Source organism: Salvelinus fontinalis, chromosome 18, assembly GCF_029448725.1.
Source record: "Salvelinus fontinalis isolate EN_2023a chromosome 18, ASM2944872v1, whole genome shotgun sequence".
NCBI lineage: Eukaryota > Metazoa > Chordata > Actinopteri > Salmoniformes > Salmonidae > Salvelinus > Salvelinus fontinalis.
The window spans coordinates 48,814,276-48,838,652 of record NC_074682.1 but is presented as its reverse complement, the minus strand read 5'-3'; the positions used below and the strand labels follow the sequence as shown (position 1 = coordinate 48,838,652).

At 43.9% G+C, this 24,377-nt stretch overlaps 1 protein-coding gene across 5 annotated transcripts in view; it reads right to left on the bottom strand.

Moving 5' to 3' along the window:
* LOC129815687 (TOX high mobility group box family member 2-like) overlaps nucleotides 1–24,377 on the bottom strand; it is a 238,069-nt gene that overhangs the window by 40,141 nt on the left and 173,551 nt on the right. For all 5 annotated transcript variants that reach the window (XM_055869715.1, XM_055869718.1, XM_055869714.1 and 2 more), the window contains one exon: nucleotides 22,822–23,085. In XM_055869715.1, coding sequence (XP_055725690.1) covers nucleotides 22,822–23,085 — 264 coding nt within the window. The remainder of the gene's footprint in view (nucleotides 1–22,821; nucleotides 23,086–24,377) is intronic.

The following is a 24,377-nucleotide window of genomic DNA, read 5'->3' as shown; positions in this document are numbered from 1 at the left end:
ATAGCATTGTCAGTATGCATGGTCATACATAGCATTGTCAGTATGCGTGGTCATACATAGCATTGTCAGTATGCGTGGTCATACATAGCATTGTCAGTATGCGTGGCCATACATAGCATTGTCAGTATGCGTGGTCATACATAGCATTGTCAGTATGCGTGGTCATACATAGCATTGTCAGTATGCGTGGCCATACATAGCATTGTCAGTATGCGTGGCCATACATAGCATTGTCAGTATGCGTGGCCATACATAGCATTGTCAGTATGCGTGGCCATACATAGCATTGTCAGTATGCGTGGCCATACATAGCATTGTCAGTATGCGTGGCCATACATAGCATTGTCAGTATGCGTGGCCATACATAGCATTGTCAGTATGCGTGGCCATACATAGCATTGTCAGTATGCGTGGCCATACATAGCATTGTCAGTATGCGTGGCCATACATAGCATTGTCAGTATGCGTGGCCATACATAGCATTGTCAGTATGCGTGGCCATACATAGCATTGTCAGTATGCGTGGTCATACATAGCATTGTCAGTATGCGTGGCCATACATAGCATTGTCAGTATGCGTGGCCATACATAGCATTGTCAGTATGCGTGGCCATACATAGCATTGTCAGTATGCGTGGCCATACATAGCATTGTCAGTATGCGTGGCCATACATAGCATTGTCAGTATGCGTGGTCATACATAGCATTGTCAGTATGCGTGGCCATACATAGCATTGTCAGTATGCGTGGCCATACATAGCATTGTCAGTATGCGTGGCCATACATAGCATTGTCAGTATGCGTGGCCATACATAGCATTGTCAGTATGCGTGGCCATACATAGCATTGTCAGTATGCGTGGCCATACATAGCATTGTCAGTATGCGTGGCCATACATAGCATTGTCAGTATGCGTGGCCATACATAGCATTGTCAGTATGCGTGGCCATACATAGCATTGTCAGTATGCGTGGCCATACATAGCATTGTCAGTATGCGTGGCCATACATAGCATTGTCATGTCAAACAGAGAAACAGCATGAGCGGAAGATGGTCTCAATGTCCTCCTTTGGCTGAAGAGAGCATTTTCACACAATGTTCAAACGCAGTGTGATTGAATAGCGCCCCTATTTTACTGCCCAGACTAACTAAGCCTTCAATCCCCCTGTTCACACCCTCCCTGATTGGAGCCAACTTGTTTGAGAGTGATGTCTCACTGACTCAGATTCCCAATTGTTATTGTAAAATCACTGAGCGTTTAATTGAAACAAATTACTATAATAATAGAACATTATCTCTGCAGGCGCTCAGCCATGACAGCTTTAATTAGGGCTGCGTTCGAGACTGATACTTCAACAGCAACAGCAAACACACCTTAGGTAGTAGGGGAGTTGGCAAGCCAGCTATTGGGCCCTCATATCGCCTATTGCCCGGCCCCCATAATGCCTACCACCCGGCCCTGATACTGCCTACCACCCAGCTCTCATAACGCCTACCACCCAGCCTTCATACTGCCTACCACCCGGCCTTCATGCTGCCTACCGCCCAGCATTCATACTGCCTACCACCCGGCCCTGATACTGCCTACCGCCAGGCCTACCACCCCGCCTTCAAACTGCCTACCACCCGGTCCTCATAATGCCTACCACTCAGCCTTCATACTGCCTACCACCCGGCCCTCATACTGCCCACCACCCAGCCTTCAAACTGCCTACCACCCGGTCCTCATAATGCCTACCACCCAGTCTTCATACTGCCTACCACCCAGCCTTCATACTGCCACCACCCGGCCCTCATACTGCCACCAACCGGCCCTCATACTGCCCACCACCCAGCCTTCAAACTACCTACCACCCGGTCCTCATAATGTCTACCACCCAGCTTTCATACTGCCCACCACCCAGCCTTCAAACTGCCTACCACATGGTCCTCATAATGCCTACCACCCAGCTTTCATACTGCCCACCACCCAGCCTTCAAACTGCCTACCACCCGGCCCTCATACTGCCCACCACCGAGCCTTCAAACTGCCTACCACCCGGTCTTCATAACGCCTACCACCCAGCCTTCATACTGCCTACCGCCAGGCCCTACCGCCACTGCCTTCCACCCGGCCCTCATACTGCCCACCACCCGGCCTTCAAACTGCCTACCACCAGGCCCTCATACTGCCCACCACCCGGCCCTCAAAGAAAACTCCTTATTCGCCCTCGGGGGCAAAGCGCGAACAGCCCTCTTTTCTTCCCTCCATCCATCCCTCCCTCCTCGCCCTTCTCCTTTCCTTCCATTCATTTCTGAAGCTCATCAAGCTTCCATATACCCGGGAGGGTCATTTAAAAAAGGCCAGGAGCACTAATAAGAAAGTGGATTTAGAAATCATACGCTGCTTAAAGACTCAAAGCAAAAAAAGGCAAACCGCCTGCTGCTGGTTCTTTAGGTTTCTGAGCGTCATCAGAGGGATGCAAAGTAATAAAGTATGATAGACGATGCCTTGGATGCTCACAAAGGGAAAAGATAGGCTTGTAATAATGGAAGTAATTCAAGTATTCCATGTATTGGAACATTGGATCCATGGGCTATTTGGAATTTGAAGCGGACAATTCCCGAGGTAGGTTATCATTCTAGACATACATGAGCATTCTGTGTGAAAGGAACTGTACTACGGTAGCTCTTTGTTAATGAATTCAGTCATTCCCAATTAGCTGTAAATACTACATCGAATTCATAGCATTTACATGGCAAAGGTCACCTGTATTTACTAAGCAACAACCAAGCAAACAACTTCCGATCACTCCAACTGGACGCTAATCAAAGATGAACACACTGTACTTCGTTCACTCCCTTTGGCTGAGAAATGGCAAAAGCTCTTCAAATGAGCGGTATCAGTAAATAATTCAACGATGCTCATGTCTCACGATGACATTGGAACGAAAGCATGCGGAATTCAGTTCCAATGTGTCCACACATTCCAAGTGTCTCTTTTATCTTTCTGTCATCCCTGAGTGTCAAGGTTCTGGGGAGAGATTTAATAAAAAAACTATGGATGTTTTTCAGTCAGGACCTGTACAGTGTACACAAACCTGGCACTCCATATAGAAGCATGGAATTAGCCTTGAGTTGAGAGCAGCTGAGTTTGTCTCACCAGCACTGATTTAAACACACCTGAGCCACCCTGAGTAGGACTTTAAGCCACTAAGTCTCTCCTTTGAAGATATGCTGAGACAGAGTCACTAATAAGGCAATGATAGGTGCAAGCACATTTCCCAAGCTTGGCTGCACTACAACAGCAATGTGCCGTTGAATAGAATAGGAACACATTGGAGTGCTTCAGGTACCATAAAAAAGAGGGTTGATATTCTACCACATATGACTGAATAGTGACTACTAACCACCAACTACCTTGAAAATGGTGAGCTGCAGATGTGAAATGTGGTAGTGTCCCCTTCGGCATCTTCCACCGTTGTTTTCCTCATTATTGGTAATGTCAGCGGGCCCCTTTTCTCTCTCTCTCTCTCAAAGCACCTCATCACATGACTGTCTTCCACCTTTACAAAGGGAGAGCATCTGAGCAAACGTCTTGTCTGACATGCCAGGAGCTGCGGGGACACATGCTACCGCCTATAAAACTGAGTCTGTGTCTCAAATGGCACCTGTTTGTGCTCCGCGGCGCACCGTGCACTAGTGCCACAGGGCTCTGGTCTACAGTAGTACATGTAGGGAATAGGGTGTGATTTGGGACGCAGACTCGGAGCAGCTCTGCTCCTTCTAACGAGAGCCTCAACTAACAGTCAAATACGTCCCCCACCCCCTTTTCACACACACACACACACACACACACACACACACACACACACACACACACACACACACACACACACACACACACACACACACACACACACACACACACACACACACACACACACACACACACACACACACACACACAGGGGGGAGGGAGTCACAGCAACAATTAAGTTAACCAGGAGGTGATTTGCGAGAGTGTTAACTCCTCACACACTGTCTTCACTTGTTGTTGACAGGCACCTCATTCACCTACTGCAACTGTGGACCTCCAAAGAGCCAGCTGCAGAAATGCCATACCGATGAGTAGGTGACATACTGTATGTCTGAATAGGCTCATCTGACAGGGCAATGTTAATGGTATAGCTGAGATAATGTCACCATTTTGGATCTGCCCACTATTACAGTTGCACATCCTATTAGCCAAAGTAGTACTACTCACTGGAGGGGACATTAGGAAGTGGGCGAAGCTGCGACCATGTGGGATCTTCTCCAATAGCCAACAAGGGTGAATATTCCTCCAAATAAAACAGAATGAGCTGATAGATGGTGAAGATATGGCACCGAGCAATATGGACACGATTTCATGGGATGATAAGCTGCAGCAGGGGCCTGTGGCTGAATGTAATATGAAATATGAAATCCTTTATCTATGTAACTGCATCACAGGACTGGGTCCATCTTCTGCTGCAGCTGATTCTTCCTAGCTAGCACACAATGTTCTGAGAACCATATGTTTGTTCGAGCTTGGTGAGAGTGTGGTTGTTCTATGGTCATTTTGCATACAACCTTCCCACAACGTTCTGGGAATGGTGCAGGATAGTTGCTTGGCTTTGAAACATTCTCAGCTCATTTAAGGAACTTGACAAAATCGTGTTCTTTTCTTGCTATTTCATTACTTTAACAGAACGTTTCCTAAAAGTTCAAACATGGTTACATTTCATTTCAATTTTGGTCATGTTCTAGGAATGTTCTCTAACTGGTTTGACATTGGGAAGGTTCTCAAATAGTTCAGAGAGAACGTTAAGAAACAAAATTTGGGGGGGGGGGGGGGGGTGGATTTTAGTACATCAGCGTAACGTTTCCTACAGGTTTCCTCGTGGTTCTATTTAAAGTCATGTTCTAAAATTGTTCAGAGAACGACAAGAAATGTTCCATAAAAACCACAAGAAAACATAAGTAACGTTCAGAGAATGTTATAAGAACGTTGTTCAAAAACATATACATTCTGTTCTCAGCATCAACAAAACTCCCTCTATCCTCTATCTTGTTAAGTGTGTTCTGGTGTGTTGGCGGCACCCACTAATTGGCCACACCTGAACTTAATGAATGCTTGTTTCCTTTGAAATGTGCAAGCATTTTGCTGCACCCGCAATAACATCTGCTAAACACGTGTATGTGACCAATACAATTTCATTTGATCTGATTTGAAATGTGGGATGTTTGAAAATACTAAAATGAACAGCTTTGTTTGTGGGGGGCTCCCGAGTGGCGCAGCGGTCTAAGGCACTGCATCTCAGTGCTAGAGGCGTCACGACAGACACCCTGGTTCAAATCCAGGCTGTATCACAACCGGCCGTGATTGGGAGTAGCATAGGGCGGTGCACAATTGGCCCAGTGTCAACAGGGTTTGGCCGGTGTAGGCCGTCATTGTAAAAAATAATTTGTTCTTAAGTGACTTGCCTAGTTAAATAAAAAACATTTAAATAATGGCATGGCTTGTTAGCTCCATTCTGGTGGCACAGTGGACTAATTCCATGGAAAGAGAACAGCGGATTATAGAATCAAATCTCATAATTGTGTTTGTATGATTAAGGAAATGAATTTAATTTGTCCTATCTGCGCTTTGAGTTCCAAAAATGTTAACCCAAAATAAGTTAGAGGTTTTATTTAAACATTCAGTGAAAGTTTCAAAAACCTCCAGATAACCTATAATTTCCGTTCTCAGAACGTTAATAAAACCTCCCAGAAAACTTTCAGGGAACCATTAGTAAAACGTTCTCAGAACCTGCATGCAACCTAAAAAATCTACATTCCCAGAACAGGCTAAATGTTCTTAGAACGTTTAAAAAACGTTCAGTTTTACCAGTCAGGAAACGTAAGGCTTTATTCCCAGAACCAATGGAAAACCAAAAACTGACATTGCCACAACTTCCAAGGAACCAAATGTGCTAGCTGGGTTTTTTGGTGTCATCATTGTCTTGCATCCCAAAATGGCACCCTATTCCCTATTTAGTGCACTACATTTGACCAGGGCCCATAGGATGCATTGTACAGGGAATGGGGTACAATTTATCACACATTGTTGTTTTTTTTGCCCAATGAGGCTTTAATGCCTCCCAAATGGGCAACTGGGGTGATGAGCATAAACATGATGATATGTCAACACTCTATCTAGCTGCACTTAGGAATTGAAAGCTTTCTATGAGTTCTCATAATTTGTTTAGCAATGTGTTTTTACTTCCACTCTGTTGCATTGACCTTTCCTGACCACACTGATATGATACAGTGAAATGAGTGGGCTGTAGGTAGGCACTCAGACCACAGACAGAGTGGCATACGATGATACAACCAATGGAAATGTAATTGAAATGAATCAATGAACACAATAGATTAATTGAAATCAACCTTTTGAAAAAAAAATATTATGTATGAACACTCTTATGTGTCTGTAATGCAATGGATCTGGCTCGTGTTATAAAATGCTTAAACATGCAATCCTACACTATTTTCGAGGGTGTGCATGATTGAGTCTATTGACGTACCCGTGCCTCAGTCTAAGTAACATAATAAAAAAATCCCCATCAAAATCCGTCTGTTTAAGCTAGAGATGCGCTGTGTCTCAATCCACTGCATCCGCCTATGCCGGCATTCCGCATCTGTGGTGGAAGGTGGCTGAGCTACAGCGGTGTTTGTCAGATCAAGAGACGTTTTGCGTATGACCCCCACAACCCCCACGGGACTCGTCTGAAGTCAGTACTGCCAATGTGCCAACGTCTGTCTGTAGCGACCAAACTGTTTGGGCTACAAACGAATAAAAAGTGAGATTTTCACAAGCACGATGGTGTTCTCCGTTTTGCTTTACGGCCCCTACAAGTGTCACTGGACTCGTCTGAAGGTAACCCGGTACAGGACTCGTCTGAAGGTAACCCGGTACAGGACTCGTCTGAAGGTAACCCGGTACAGGACTCATCTGAAGGTAACCCGGTACAGGACTCGTCTGAAGGTAACCCGGTACAGGACTCGTCTGAAGGTAACCCGGTACAGGACTCGTCTGAAGGTAACCCGGTACAGGACTCGTCTGAAGGTAACCCGGTACAGGACTCATCTGAAGGTAACCCGGTACAGGACTCATCTGAAGGTAACCCGGTACAGGACTCGTCTGAAGGTAACCCGGTACAGGACTCGTCTGAAGGTAACCCGGTACAGGACTCGTCTGAAGGTAACCCGGTACAGGACTCGTCTGAAGGTAACCCGGTACAGGACTCATCTGAAGGTAACCCGGTACAGGACTCGTCTGAAGGTAACCCGGTACAGAACTCGTCTAAAGGTAACCCGGTACAGGACTCGTCTGAAGGTAACCCGATACAGGACTCGTCTGAAGGTAACCCGGTACAGGACTCGTCTGAAGGTAACCCGGTACAGGACTCGTCTGAAGGTAACCCGGTACAGGACTCGTCTGAAGGTAACCCGGTACAGGACTCGTCTGAAGGTAACCCGGTACAGGACTCGTCTGAAGGTAACCCGGTACAGGACTCGTCTGAAGGTAACCCGGTACAGGACTCATCTGAAGGTAACCCGGTACAGGACTCGTCTGAAGGTAACCCGGTACAGGACTCGTCTGAAGGTAACCCGGTACAGGACTCGTCTGAAGGTAACCCGGTACAGGACTCGTCTGAAGGTAACCCGGTACAGGACTCGTCTGAAGGTAACCCGGTACAGGACTCGTCTGAAGGTAACCCGGTACCGGTTAAAACAATGTATGGAATTATGGAGGTAGTTAAGTGCCAAAAAAAAAGGTTAAATATGTGTCCAAAAAATGTAATACTTCCTGAGCTTTCTTATGTCTCCTAGATATCCTGTAGGACAGACACTTCAAAACCTTTTTCCTTATGATACATTTTTTTGACTGTCTTTTTTGCCATTTATGAATGTGTTACTCTATTCAATTCTATGGAATATAATAGTAAAGGCCAAATTCTATATTCTATCCCTTTTTTTAAATATGAATATACCTACAGTGGTCCTATTATTCAAAATCAAATAGCTAAATGATCCATGGTATGACCATCTTAAAACAATTCCATATGTCAGCTTAGTAGAACTCCCACCCCCAAAGGCTTAGGCTTTTAGAGGTTAAGAAACATAAAATATATTCCATACCTTATCCCTTGATTAGCTTAATTAATCTTAAAGCTAATTGACTTTATCAGAAATAAGAAAAAGATTAGTTCTAGCCATCTAGCAGCTATGAATTTAAAGTCCTATTTGACACAATGAAATTGGAAATAACTTTCTATTTCGCTCAAATATTTCTTCATAATATACAACTACAGTTTCATATCACATTGCCAGAGAAATAAGTCACCTTTTCCCAGGAGATGATAAAATAATTGAATTTTTTCTTATCGGTCATCTATTTTTCCAACAGAATACTATTACTTGACTGCTGGCGGTTGCTTAGCAACAGGAAATATTAATAGGACCTTTTATTAGCCGAGCTTTACCAGTGGAGTACTAAAATGAGGAAGTGGAAAACATGAATGTGTTACATAAATCTTTAGACCTTTCAGGGTTTGCACAAGTCTCTGTTTGTCCAATGATTTATTACGACAATGCTTCATTTATGGAAAAAGGTCCTGTGAAATAAGAAAATGGAACATTAGCCTGAAGGACTATTTGAAAATAAATAATCGCAAAAGGTGAAAAGAAAAGCTGTTTAAGAAGCAGGCCTCTCTCTCTCTCTCTCTATCTCTCGCTCCTCTCTCTCTCTCTCTCGCTCCTCTCTCTCTCTCTCGCTCCTCTCTCTCTCGCTCCTCTCTCTCTCTCTCTCGCTCCGCTCTCTCTCGCTCCTCTCTCTCTCGCTCCTCTCTCTCTCTCGCTCCTCTCTCGCTCCTCTCTCTCTCTCTCTCGCTCCTCTCTCTCTCGCTCCTCTCTCTCTCTCTCTCGCTCCGCTCTCTCTCGCTCCTCTCTCTCTCGCTCCTCTCTCTCTCTCGCTCCTCTCTCGCTCCTCTCTCTCTCTCTCTCGCTCCTCTCTCTCTCTCGCTCCCCTCTCTCTCGCTCCTCTCTCTCTCGCTCCTCTCTCTCTCGCTCCTCTCTCTTCGCTCAGGTTTCACAGTGCTATCAAACACAAACATGTTTTTCCCCATTTGTTTTGGAGGCATTGATCATCTATCCGAGCCTATTGTAATATTTCATACAATATATAAGATACATCCTTTGTCATGCGTGTCGAACATTGATAAAAAACGAAATAAAGAAATTGATCTATCATTTCTCTAGAGACGCTATAATCCTTTTAACCAATCACTGAGGTCTCTAGATAGAGAAATGGGTTTTATACCATTAACCCATAATGTATTCTATTTGAATAAAGAGGGTAGAATAGAGTAGCAATCCCTTTGCAGAAAATCTATAGTGGGCTAGTACTACCTGGTAAACACGATAGAAGTTATTGACGGAAAGCTATGATTGTACTATGGACTTCTTAACAGAAATATACTGACACTTAAGACCTCTTTTTATTTACCGGATGGATCAATAACTTGCAATTCATGAGTTCAATTAAATTAAATAGTTCAATTAAAGTAGATTGGGTAAGAAATCATCTTGCCTTGAACAATAATACATTTGATCAAACATAATTTGAAACTACAATAGAAAAATCAATGTACAGCAAGTAGCCATGGTCTATTTGTTATTTTAACAAATCACATAATAAATGTCAAAGGCATTATCCATTTGCTAATCTACATTGCGTCATCTCTCCACATTGGCGGGCAATGTGCAAATCTAGTTAAATGACTGAAAGCTGGCATTAGGGAGAACACGTTACGCTGCGCCTCTAGTATCTTTTCCTTAATTCATTAGTTTTGTCTGTGACAAGTTAAGTTGACATTGTGGCTCATCATTCATTCACATACGCTCAGAGAACACCTGCCTTAAGCTCCGGAGACCGGAGACCCATCTAGCTGCCACCTTTAACATGACAACCGGGTCAAGATTAATACCGTTCAATTCATCCTTGGAATAATAGTCAGGAGATTAAAGGATTGTTAATTCAGTCTTGCATTTAAAACGTTGGAACAAAAGCCAATATGAAGCTGCAAGCTGAATATGAGAATCCTTGGCGTCTACCTCTTTATAATATCGTTAATTAACTTCCATGACAATGGGGGTCAACTAATTGGCCTCCCTCATTGTCCTCATGCATCCTGTAACAGGGTACATGAGCATAGCTTCAAGTCTCAAGTTAATGTCACGTGCACAAGGACAGTGAAACATGTTTATTGCGAGCCCTAAACCCAACAATGCATTATTCTATCAACAAACACACAAGAAATAAAATTAACAAATAAGCAAAATTAGCATAACAACATGCTAGTAGCGGTAATACCTTGATATTCAAATGAAAGCTAATAACAAAATCCCTTGGTGATCTATGCATTGATCAATAACTATTTAATATGAACTTTAATGTTGACAATGATGATGACTAAGACATAAGTAAATGCAAGGTATGAATAAGATACCCAGTCAAGGATTCATGATTCAAGTATGCTGTATTTCTTGAAATATCCAGGTAGTACAGACCAGTAATAGACTGGCGACGTAGTACAGACCAGTAGTAGACTGGCCACATAGTACAGACCAGCAGTAGACTGGCCACATAGTACAGACCAGTAGTAGACTGGCCAGGTAGTAGAGACCAGTAGTAGACTGGCCACGTAGTACAGACCAGTAGTAGACTGGCCACATAGTACAGACCAGTAGTAGACTGGCCACGTAGTACAGACCAGTAGTAGACTGGCCACATAGTACAGACCAGTAGTAGACTGGCGACGTAGTACAGACCAGTAGTAGACTGGCCAGGTAGTAGAGACCAGTAGTAGACTGGCCAGGTAGTACAGACCAGTAGTAGACTGGCGACGTAGTACAGACCAGTAGTAGACTGGCCACATAGTACAGACCAGTAGTAGACTGGCCACATAGTACAGACCAGTAGTAGACTGGCCACGTAGTACAGACCAGTAGTAGACTGGCCACATAGTACAGAGCAGTAGTAGACTGGCCACATAGTACAGACCAGTAGTAGACTGGCCACGTAGTACAGACCAGTAGTAGACTGGCCACATAGTACAGACCAGTAGTAGACTGGCCACGTAGTACAGACCAGTAGTAGACTGGCCAGGTAGTACAGACCAGTAGTAGACTGGCCAGGTAACACAGACCAGTAGTGGACTGGCCAGGTAACACAGACCAGTAGTAGACTGGCCACGTAGTACAGACCAGTAGAAGACTGGCCAGGTAGTACAGACCAGTAGTAGACTGGCCAGGTAGGACAGACCAGTAGTAGACTGGCCAGGTAACACAGACCAGTAGTAGACTGGCCACGTAGTACATACCAGTAGTAGACTGGCCAGGTAACACAGACCAGTAGGAGACTGGCCAGATAACACAGACCAGTAGTAGACTGGCCACGTAGTACAGACCAGTAGTAGACTGGCCACGTAGTACAGACCAGTAGTAAACTGGCCAGGTAATGCAGACCAGTAGTAGACTGGCCACGTAGTACAGACCAGTAGTAGACTGGCTAGGTAACACAGACCAGTAGTAGACTGGCCAGGTAACACAGACCAGTAGTAGACTGGCCACGTGGTACAGACCAGTAGTAGACTGGCCAGGTAGTAAATACCAGTAGTAGACTGGCCACGTAGTAAAGACCAGTAGTAGACTGGCCAGGTAACGTAGACCAGTAGTAGACTGGCCACATAGTATAGACCAGTAGTAGACTGACCACGTAGTACAGACCAGTAGTAGACTGGCTAGGTAGTAAAGACCAGTAGTAGACTGGCCAGGTAACACAGACCAGTAGTAGACTGGCCACGTGGTACAGACCAGTAGTAGACTGGCCAGGTAGTAAATACCAGTAGTAGACTGGCCACGTAGTAAAGACCAGTAGTAGACTGGCCAGGTAACGTAGACCAGTAGTAGACTGGCCACATAGTATAGACCAGTAGTAGACTGACCACGTAGTACAGACCAGTAGTAGACTGGCCACGTAGTAAAGACCAGTAGTAGACTGGCCAGGTAACGCAGACCAGTAGTAGACTGGCCAAATAGTATAGACCAGTAGTAGACTGGCCACGTAGTACAGACCAGTAGTAGACTGGCCATGTAACACAGACCAGTAGTAGACTGGCCATGTAGCACAGAGCAGTAGTAGACTGGCCAGGAAACACAGACCAGTAGTAGACTGGCCACGTAGTACAGACCAGCAGTAGACTGGCCAGGTAGCACAGAGCAGTAGTAGCCTGGCCACATAGTATAGACCAGTAGTAGACTGGCCACGTATTACAGACCAGTAGTAGGCTGGCCACGTAGTAAAGACCAGTAGTAGACTGGCCATGTAGCACAGAGCAGTAGTAGACTGGCCAGGAAACACAGACCAGTAGTAGACAGGCCACGTAGTACAGACCAGTAGTAGACTGGCCAGGTAACGCAGACCAGTAGTAGCCTGGCCACATAGTATAGACCAGTAGTAGACTGTCCAGGTAACACAGACCAGTAGTAGACTGGCCAGGTAGCACAGACCAGTAGTAGACTGGCCAGGTAACGCAGACCAGTAGTAGACTGGCCACGTAGTACAGACCAGTAGTGGACTGGCCAGGTTGTAAAGACCAGTAGTAGACTGGCCAGGTAGCACAGACCAGTAGTAGACTCGCTATGTAACACAGACCAGTAGTAGACTGGCCACGTATTACAGACCAGTAGTAGGCTGGCCACGTAGTAAAGACCAGTAGTAGACTGGCCAGGTAGCACAGACCAGTAGTAGACTGGTCATGTAACACAGACCAGTAGTAGACTGGCCATGTAGCACAGAGCAGTAGTAGACTCGCTATGTAACACAGACCAGTAGTAGACTGGCCACGTATTACAGACCAGTAGTAGGCTGGCCACGTAGTAAAGACCAGTAGTAGACTGGCCAGGTAGCACAGACCAGTAGTAGACTGGTCATGTAACACAGACCAGTAGTAGACTGGCCATGTAGCACAGAGCAGTAGTAGACTGGCCAGGAAACACAGACCAGTAGTAGACTGGCCACGTAGTACAGACCAGCAGTAGACTGGCCAGGTAGCACAGAGCAGTAGTAGCCTGGCCACATAGTATAGACCAGTAGTAGACTGGCCACGTAGTACAGACCAGCAGTAGACCGGCCAGGTAGCACAGAGCAGTAGTAGACTGGCCAGGTAGCACAGACCAGTAGTAGACTGGCCAGGAAACACAGACCAGTAGTAGACTGGCCAGGTAACACAGACCAGTAGTAGACTGGCCAGGTAACACAGACGAGTAGTAGACTGGCCAGGTAGCACAGACCAGTAGAAAACTGGCCAGGAAACATAGACCAGTAGTAGACTGGCCAGGTAACACAGACCAGTAGTAGACTGGCCAGGTAGCACAGACCAGTAGTAGACTGGCCAGGTAGTACAGACCAGTAGCAGGACTAATACACTGGAATACAACTTGCACTCTGGTCGTTAACACATAAAGGGCACCTCCGCAGCAAATGCACAAGCCAATGAAGACAGGGCACAATAAACAACTGTGGGACCCAGTATGTAATCCTAGTCCAGAAACCCTCCACCACCGGCCGATGGGTATCTCCCTAAACTGTATGGATAAATTCAGTGCAACCTGAGCGTGGATATTAAATGTCTAATGTGTTTTGGAACTTGTGGAAGATGCTATGACAGTTAGCACATTGACAGAGAGAGTGGAAGGCTTGCCAAGTGCATCAGAGAAAGGGCTCTCTAAAAGATATCGGGTTCGTCCAGGACGGGCTCGGGACTGCAACACAATAACCATCAGTTTAGGCCCTTATGAATTGAAAATGCCTCTCAACGAAATCAGGGAAGTACAGTCAAGGATGTGTTTCAGGCCTAATTGTTGTAGGAAGAACAACAACAGCAGTGTTAGTACTTTACCTATGCAGATGAGAGGGAGCGCTTTATTGTCTCTCAGCACTCTGTGTTTGTGGCTTGCGGATAGACACGTTTTTTTAGGTGTGTTAGGGTAAGAGGCTGAGCAAAGTTTTGAAAAGAAGCAGAAATCATAAGAAATACGTTTGTGGAGAAGAGGTGTGGGTGTATAGGGATGATGTAAAGCTGTACAGTAGGTATGCACCCAAAGCTAGCATTTAGCATTAGCATTTAGCACACAGGGCGGTCTGGGAGTGTTCAGAAAGAAGAGGCTATCAGCTTTAGTTGATAAATGAATGTGCCCACTCTTGTTAGATTTTAGCTAATATTATTAGCTTTTAGCTTATTAGGTTTTCAAGTTCAGGTTCATTTATTTGTCATATACACATGATATACATGGAGAACACAGTGCAACGAAATGCTTACTTGCAGGTTCATCACTAGCTAGCAACACCATTAGCTTCAGAGAATACATGCTAATTCACACCAGCACCATCCACTGGTCCTCCGCACTAAATGCCATATATCCCATAAGGCAGCTGGGCCTGAAACGTTTAACACTGGGAGCTAAGATAATACATATAACATATGAATATAATATAAGATAACATACTAAGCTACAGTATATGCAAAGTATTGTCCTATACACCCAAGTTATGTTCTGCCTTCGAACTACTTATTACTTCTGGTGTTCTGCTAGTTTACTGAATTTGGAATGGCTTGGTTTGAAGCCCATAAGTCTTTCAGTATTTATGTAAGGGCCAAATATGTGAACCTCTTTTCCTGAACTGCATAATTTCTTAAACATCTAACACTCAAGTCCTTAACAAATGTGCTGAAAATTGAAGATAAATGTCCATTTAGAATGAAAGCTACTTTCCCTTTCAGCAATATATCTGTCTCTGTCTCTCTGTCTCTCTGTCTCTGTGTCTCTGTGTCTCTCAGTCTCTCTGTCTCTCTGTCTCTCTGTGTCTCTGTGTCTCTGTGTCTCTCTCTCTCTCTCTCTCTCTCTCTCTCTCTCTCTCTCTCTCTCTCTCTCTCTCTCTCTCCTCCTTCCCTTTCTCTCTTTCTCGCTCCAGCCATCCCCATTGCACTCTTTTCATTGTCCAGCTCACGTATTGAATCTTTCTGATGAAAACAGATCTCACTGCAGCGCCACAATAGAATGGCTGATGCAGGAAAGATGAAACCTAATGGATTTTCAATGTGCTCAAGACTGAATGTAAGGCCTGACCTCCAGATGTACTAGATCCATTTCAGGAGCAGAGATATTGTTTATGGAGAGGAAGAAGTAGAAGAAGAGGCCACAACAACACATTGAGCCGTGTTCCAACACAACATGATACAAACACATACAGTACCAGTCAAAAGCTTAGACACACCTACTCATTCAAGGGTTTTTCTTTATCTTTACTATTTTCTACAATGTAGAATAATTGAAGACATCAAAACTATGAAATAACACACATGGAATAATGTAGTAACCAAAAAAGTGTTAAACAAAATATATTTTAGATTTTAGAGTCTTCAAAGTAGCCACCCTTTGCCTTGATGACAGCTTTGCACACTCTTGGCATTCTCTCAACCAGCTTCACCTGGAATGCTTTTCCAATAGTATTGAAGGAGTTCCCACATATGCTGCGCACTTGTTGGCTGCTTTTCCTTCACTCTGCGGTCCAACTCATTCCAAACCATCTCAATTGGGTTGAGGTCGGGTGATTGTGGAGGCCAGGTTATCAGATGCAGCACTCCATCACTCTTCTTATTGGTCAAATAGCCTTTACACAGCTTTGAGGTGTGTTTGGTCATTGTCCTGTTGAAAATCAATTGATAGTCCCACTAAGCGCAAACCAGATGGGATGGCATATCGTTGCAGAATGTTGTGGTAGCCATGCTGTTTAAATTTTTACATTTTTTATTTAACCTTTATTTAACTAAGGAAGTCAGTTAAAGAACAAATTCTTATTTACAATGATGGCCTAAGTGTGTCTTGAATTCTAAATAAATCACAGACACTGTCACCAGGAAAGCACCCCCACACCATCACACCTCCTCCACCTCCATGCTTCACGGTGGGAACCACACATGCGGAGATGATCCGTTCACCTACTCTGCGTCTTACAAAGACTGCGGTTGGAACCAAAAATCTAAAATTTGGACTCATCAGACCAAAGGACAGATTACCACCGATCTAATGTCCATTGCTCGTGTTTCTTGGCCCAAGCAAGTCTCTTCTTTTTATTGATGTCCTTCAGTAGTGGTTTCTTTGCAGAATTTCGACTATGAAATTGTCTGACCTTCATGTCTTAATGTAATGATGGACTGTTGTTTATCTTTGCTTATTTGAGCTAGCTGTTCTTGCTATAATATGGACTTGGTCTTTTACCAAATGTATATCTGTATAGCACCCCTACCTTGTCACAACACAACTGTTTGGCTCAAACGCATTAAGAAGGCACACCTGTTAATTGAAATGCATTCCAGACTACCTCATGAAGCTGGTTGAGAGGATGCTAAAAGTTATCATCAGGGCAAAGGGTGTCTACAAAGCTATCATCAGGGCAAAGGGTGGCTACTTTGAAGAATCTCAAATATAAAATATATTTTTTAATTTGTTTAACACTTTTTTGGTAACTACATGATTCCATATGTGTTATTTCATACTCTTGATGTCTTCACTATTGTTCTACAATGTAGAAAATAGTAAAAATAAAGAAAAAACGTGGAATGAGTAGGTGTGTCCAAACTTTTGACTGGCACTGTATACAGCAATACAGCAATAAACCAATATATACAACAACATACACACCGATACAGCAGCTCTGATATATATGCCAATATGTACACCAACTATATAAATCAACAGTAGTAGGCCTGATAACCAACAATGACGAGACAGCCTAAAGGGAGGAGGTGAGGGCCCTGGGAGTGTGGTGCCAGGAAAATAACCTCTCACCCAACGTCAACAAAACAAAGGAGCTGATCGTGGACTTCAGGAAACAGCAGAGGGAACACACCCCTATCCACATCGTCAGGACCGCAGTGGAGAAGGTGGAAAGCTTCAAGTTCCTCAGCGTACACATCACTGACAAACTGAAATGGTCCACCCACACAGACAGTGTGGTGAAGAAGGCGCAACAGCGCCTCTTCAACCTTAGGGAGGCTGAAGAAATTTGGCTTGGCACCTAAAACCCTCACAAACTTTTACAGATGCACAATTGAGAGCATCCTGTCGGGCCATATCACCGTCTGGTACAGAAACTGCACTGCCTGCAACCGCAGGGCTCTCCAGAGGGTGGTGCAGTCTGCCCAATGCATCACCGGGGGCATACTACCTGCTCTCCAGGACACCTACAGCAGCCGATGTCACAGGGAGGCCAAAAGGACAACAACCACCCGAGCCACTGCCTATTTACCCCGCTATCATCCAGAAGGCAAGGTCAGTACAGGTGCATCAAAGCTGGGACCGAGAGACTGAAAAACAGCTTCTACCTCAAGGCCATCAGACTGTTAAATAGCCATTACTAGCACATTCGAGGCTGCTGCCCTATATACATAGACTTGAAATCACTGGCCTCTATAATAATTGTAACACTAGTCACTTTAATTGTCACACCCTGATCTGTTTCACGTCTTTATGCTTGTCTCCACCCCCTCCAGGTGTCGTCAATCTTCCCCATTATCCCCTGTGTCTTTATACCTGTGTTCTCTGTTTGTCTGTTGCCAGTTCATTTTCTTCATGAAGCCTACTAGAGTTCGTTCCCCTGCTCATGCCTGTTTCTTGCTCCTGTTTTCTAGTCCTTCCCGGTTTTGACCGTTATGCCTGCCCTGACCCTGAGCCTGCCTGCCGTTCTGTACCTTACCCCACCTTACTGGATTATTGACCCCTGCCTGCCCTGACCCTGAGCCTGCCTGCCGTTCTGTACCTTACCCCACCTTACTGGATTATTGACCCCTGCCTGCCCTGACCCTGAGACTGCCTGCCGTTCTGTACCTTACCCCACCTTACTGGATTATTGACCCCTGCCTGCCCTGACCCTGAGCCTGCCTGCCGTTCTGTACCTTACCCCACCTTACTGGATTATTGACCCCTGCCTGCCCTGACCCTGAGCCTGCCTGCCGTTCTGTACCTTACCCCACCTTACTGGATTATTGACCCCTGCCTGCCCTGACCCTGAGCCTGCCTGCCGTTCTGTACCTTACCCCACCTTACTGGATTATTGACCCCTGCCTGCCCTGACCCTGAGCCTGCCTGCCGTTCTGTACCTTACCCCACCTTACTGGATTATTGACCCCTGCCTTCCCTGACCCTGAGACTGCCTGCCGTTCTGTACCTTACCCCACCTTACTGGATTATTGACCCCTGCCTGCCCTGACCCTGAGACTGCCTGCCGTTCTGTACCTTACCCCACCTTACTGGATTATTGACCCCTGCCTGCCCTGACCCTGAGACTGCCTGCTGTTCTGGACCCTTTGCACCCTCTCTGGATTATTGATCCCTGCCTGACTTTGACCTGTCATTTGCCTGCCATTTGCCTGCCCCTGTTTTAGTAATAAACGTTTGATTCTTCAACACTGTCTGCATCTGGGTCATACCTGAAACTTGATATTAATAATGTTTACATATTTTGCATTACTCATTTAAAAAATATATATATATATTTCAACTTTATTTGACCAGGTAGGCCAGTTGAGAACAAGTTCTCATTTACAACTGCGACCTGGTCAAGATAAAGCAAAGCAGTGCGACAAAAAACATCAACATAGAGTTACATGGCATAAACAAAAGTACAATCAATAACAGAAAAATCTATATACAGTGTGTGCAAATGGAGTAAGGAGGTAAGGCAATAAATATGCCATGGGTAGCAAAGTAATTACAATTTTGCAAATTAACACTGGAGTGATAGATGTGCAGATGAGGATGTGCAAGTAGAAATACTGGTGTGCAAAAGAGCAAAAAAAGTTAATAAAAACAATATGGGGATGAGGTAGGTAGTTGGATGGGTTATTTACAGATGGGCTGTGTACAGCTGCAGTGATCGGTGAGCTGCTCAGATAGCTGATGCTTAAAGTTAGTGAGGGAGATATAAGTCTCCAACTTCAGCTATTTTTGCAATTCGTTCCAGTCATTGGCAGCAGAGAACTGTAAGGAAAGGCGGTGTTGGCTTTGGGGATGACCAGTGAAATATACCTGCTGGAGCGCGTGCTACGGGTGGGTGTTGTTATGGTGACCAGTGAGCTGACATAAGGCGGAGCTTTACCTAGAAAAGACTTATAGATGACCTGGAGCCAGTGGGTCTGGCGACGAATATGTAGCGAGGGCCAGCCGACGAGAGCATACAGGTCGCAGTGGTGGGTGGTAAATGGGGCATTGGTGACAAAATGGATGGCACTGTGATAGACTGCATCCAGTTTGCTGAGTAGAGTGTTGGAGGCTATTTTGTAAATGACATCGCCGAAGTCGAGGATCGGTAGGATAGTCAGTTTTACGAGGGTATGTTTGGCAGCGTGAATGAAGGAGACTTTAAAAATAGGAAGCCGATTCTAGATTTAATTTTGGATTGGAGATGCTTAATATGAGTGCGGAAGGAGAGTTTACAGTCTAGCCAGACACCTAGGTATTTGTAGTTGTCCACATATTCTAAGTCAGAATCAGAATAGTGATGCTAGTCGGGCGGGCTGGTGCGGGCAGTGATCGGTTGAAGAGCATGCATTTAGTTTTACTAGCATTTAAGAGCAGTTGGAGGCCATGGAAGCAGTGTTGTATGGCCTTGAAGCTAGTTTGGAGGTTTGTTAACAATGTGTCCAAAGAAGGGCCAGATGTATACAGAATGATGTCGTCTGAGTAGAGGTGGATCAAGGAATCACCCGCAGCAAGAGCGACATCATTGATATATACAGAGAAAAGAGTCGGCCCGAGAATTGAACCCTGTGGCACCCCCATAGAGACTACCAGAGGTCCGGACAACAGGCCCTCCGATTTGACACACTGAACTCTATCCAAGAAGTAGTTGGTGAACCAGGCGAGGCGGTCATTTGAGAAACCAAGGCTGTTGAGTCTGCCGATAAGAATACAGTGATTGACAGGGTCGAAAGCCTTGGCCAGGTCGATGAAGACGGCTGTCTTTTATCGATGGCGGATATGATATCGTTTAGTACCTTGAGCACAGCGGAAAAGGTACGGTGGGATTCGAAATGGTCAGTGATCTGTTTGTTAACTTGGTTTTCGAAGACTTTGGAAAGGCAGGGCAGGATGGATATAGGTCTATGACAGTTTGGGTCTAGAGTGTCACCCCCATATACCTCTCATATGTATATACTGTAATCTACCTTATTCTACTGTATCTTAATCTATGCCGCTATGACATTGCTTGTCAAAAAATGTATATACTCTTAATTCTATTCCTTTACTTTAGATTGTGTCTATTGTTATATATTACTTGTTAGATATTACTGCCCCGTTGGAGCTAGAAACACAAGCGTTTTGCTACACCCACAATAGCATGTGCTAAACATGTGTATGTGACAAACAAAATTTGATTTGATTCTGATTTGATTTGAACACTAATATATACATCAATATATGCAAATATACACCAACACTAATATATACACCAATATATACACAACTATATACACCATCAGTATTATATACACCAATACATAAACCAACTATATACACCAACACTAATATATACACCAACATATAGAACTATATACACCATCAGTAATATATACACCAATACATAAACCAACTATATACACCAACACTAATATATAAACCAATATATACAACTATATATACCATCAGTAATATATACACCAACATATAGAACTATATACACCATCAGTAATATATACACCAACATATAGAACTATATACACCATCAGTAATATATTCACCAACATATATAACTATATACACCATCAGTATTATATACACCTATACTTAAACCAACTATATACACCAACACTAATATATACACTAACATATAGAACTATATACACCATCAGTAATATATACACCAATATATAAACCAACTATATACACCAACACTAATATATACACCAATATATACAACTATATATACCATCAGTAATATATACACCAACATATAGAACTATATACACCATCAGTAATATATACACCAATATATACAACTATATATACCATCACTAATATATACACAACTATATACACCAACACTAATATATAGTATACAGATGTGAAGTCACATGAGTATAGTGATGAATCACATTCAAACACACTCCTTGCCCTCGAAACAATACTGTGTACATGAGTATTTATACATATCTCCACGTATACAATCTTGTGTGTATCATGTATTTGTGGCAAACATATACATGACATACAATCATGATGTTATCAGGTACACAATGTATGGATGCTGTCTCTGTATATTTCAAAAACCCAAAGACACTTAAACTCTTGAACGCTTGAAGGTCTCATCCTGTTTAGTGTAGTGTTGCCACGGAAATACCTCCATGTCCTCTATATGGCTACATTAGACTCTCAAAAGACACCATAATTCAAAGGAAACCATAGTTATTTTGTGAAATATCAAATATCCATATTTACTGTCTGGATAATACTTTTCATAGTAATAAAAAAGCTGATATTTGTTTTTGTGCGGATGCCATTTCCAAAGCCATAATTGTGTGTATTGATGACACAGTATGACCAAGTATACAATCAGATATGCTGGTCCTAAGTTAATACCTTGAACTCTCAGTCTCTATACAGTTTCTGTGTAAAAAAGTAGACTTAATTTGTTCAGTTAAAATTACACTTTGTTTCTCTGACCAGGTACATAAAAGTGTCTCTACTCTCTATATAGACAGTTTCATTATACTGATGGTGTATACAGTAGATGTTAAATATTTCCCAAAATGCACCCTATTCCCTACATAGTGCACTACTTTCAACCAGAGCCCTATGAGCCCTTGTCAAAAGTAGTGCACCTTGCAGAGAATAGGGTGCCATTTGGGATGCATTTGACTGTTTTATAGAGAATGATCTCATTCCAGACACATGGAAACAATGTCGATTTCCTGCCTTTTCTCATGAATACAATTATGGCTAAGGATGACAATTTGTGGCACACTGAAGCAGTTTGTGTAAAAAGGCTGAGTGAGGCTATATTCATACATTATAGCAATCAGTGTATTCATATTGGATGTTTGACACTGCTGGATATACCCACAAACCTTTGTGTTTCAGAGCTGACAGGGCAATCCCTTACTTGACCTTGTTCTTGATATTTCATGTCATATGAAACCAACAGAGACATGATGTACATAGCCTGTGTTGTTAATGTAAAATTTGGCTATTCAAAACGTTACAAAGCAGAAGAGTAGGCAGTCTAGACCAAAAAAAACCCGATATGCTTTCTCTAGAGCCATCTATGTTCTTCTCATCCAAACTATTTGCAGAAATGCCCATTTTGAGACAATTGTTTCAAAACTGTGTCTGTTTCAAACTGAAAACGATTTTAGGCGTACTAGTCTCCTCAGGCAAGAGACAAGGAACACAACTCTCTGACCACCAGTCGTTGGTACCACCAAATGATGGAGTGGGTGAATCAGTATCAGACCGACTACTTGCAATACTTTGAGTGTTTGCTTAAGGCTGCCTGGTCTGCCAGGTGGGCGGACCAGTCATTTTTAGAACTGGTCTAGTAGCTCCATTGCGGCAGGAAAACTAAATCGAGCACAGATTAAGTATTTGAAATGATTTCGAATAGTATTTCAACCCAGGTGTGGTATCAAAGCAAACCGCTTGTGGGGGACTCACCGAGGGCAGGTGGCTGGAGGGCAGGTGGCCGTCTTGGGCCAGCATATTGGACATCATGAGGGCGGGCAGCTCCTGGTAGGAGTAGGGGTTGAGCAGGCCGTTGTGGTGGGCCCCTAGGGAGTGGCACAGGTAGCCCGACTCGGGGTCCATCAGGTGGAGCAGGGAGGGCTCGGCGTGGTTAGGAGGGGTGATGGGGGGGATCTCGTAGTCCTCGTCCCCCGCACCGTTCCCACCACCTCCTCCTCCTCCCTGTCCGGAATAGCTCTGGAAGGATAAACAGAGGGAGATGATGTGAGATTGTATGTACAGCCATGAGCACTGTAGGATTGATGTAGCGTGTAGGTAGGTTAGCCATGAGCACTGTAGGATTGATGTAGCGTGTAGGTAGGTTAGCCATGAGCACTGTAGGATTGATGTAGCGTGTAGGTAGGTTAGCCATGAGCACTGTAGGATTGATGTAGCGTGTAGGTAGGTTAGCCATGAGCACTGTAGGATTGATGTAGCGTGTAGGTAGGTTAGCCATGAGCATTGTAGGATTGATGTAGCGTGTAGGTAGGTTAGCCATGAGCACTGTAGGATTTTAGACCATCTGAAGTGTAGGGGAGAGGTCATTTTGAGAACAGTCAATTATTTAATGAGGAAATGGTGCCCCTCAACCCCCACCCCAGGGATGGTTGTTATGACAATGATAAAGGGTACATCTCCCTATAACCCCACACTCCACCTACAGTCCCCAATTACACCCTACCTATATGCTTCTCATGTTTAAAGACTCTAGTGCATAACAGTAACATGAGCTTACAGATATCTGAAAACAGTAAATGTACATGAAATACAGCAGATCATTTGTTACCATGTTTTCAGAATAACAGTATGCATATCTGTGTATTGCTGTACTGTCAATAGGTCCATCGTGCTATGTGCTGCAATAAGGAAAAATATCATTGTGAATTCTAAAGTCGGGAATTTTTTTAAATAAATACCTGGGAAATTCAATGGGAACGAAAAAGCAATTTTGTCTGAGGCACTCTGACTTGACTCCCTCTGTAATGACTGAGTCAAGTTAATCATCACAAATAATATTCCTGTGTCAGCCATTCAAGGGGTTTTTAATCAATTTTTTATGATTCATTTCTTGGCGTATACATAAAAATGTCAGTTCTGAAACATTTCAGAAATCAATTCAATATCATCTTTGTGTAGGCTGTCATCCTCTGCACTGGAGTGGTCATTTATCTCAAGAGAATCCTTTCAGAAAATACAAGGCAAAGCCAAGGAAAAAGGAATTCTCAGAGAGCTCTTTTCTACTAAAGTTTTAAGTAAATAACTGAAAGGTAGCAGACGGCTAGCTACTGTCAGTACTGTAGTAAGACACAATTATTTCATATCAACCCACCACCAGTCTATTGTGTAGCTTTTACCAAAATGATCCAATAATCAAACGCATTGAACTGGGTACAATGTTCAGAAACCACTATAACCTATTTAGTCAACCCACCACCAATAGCTTTTACTGAGGTGGTCAAAGAATCTAATGCATTCAACTGGCTATAATT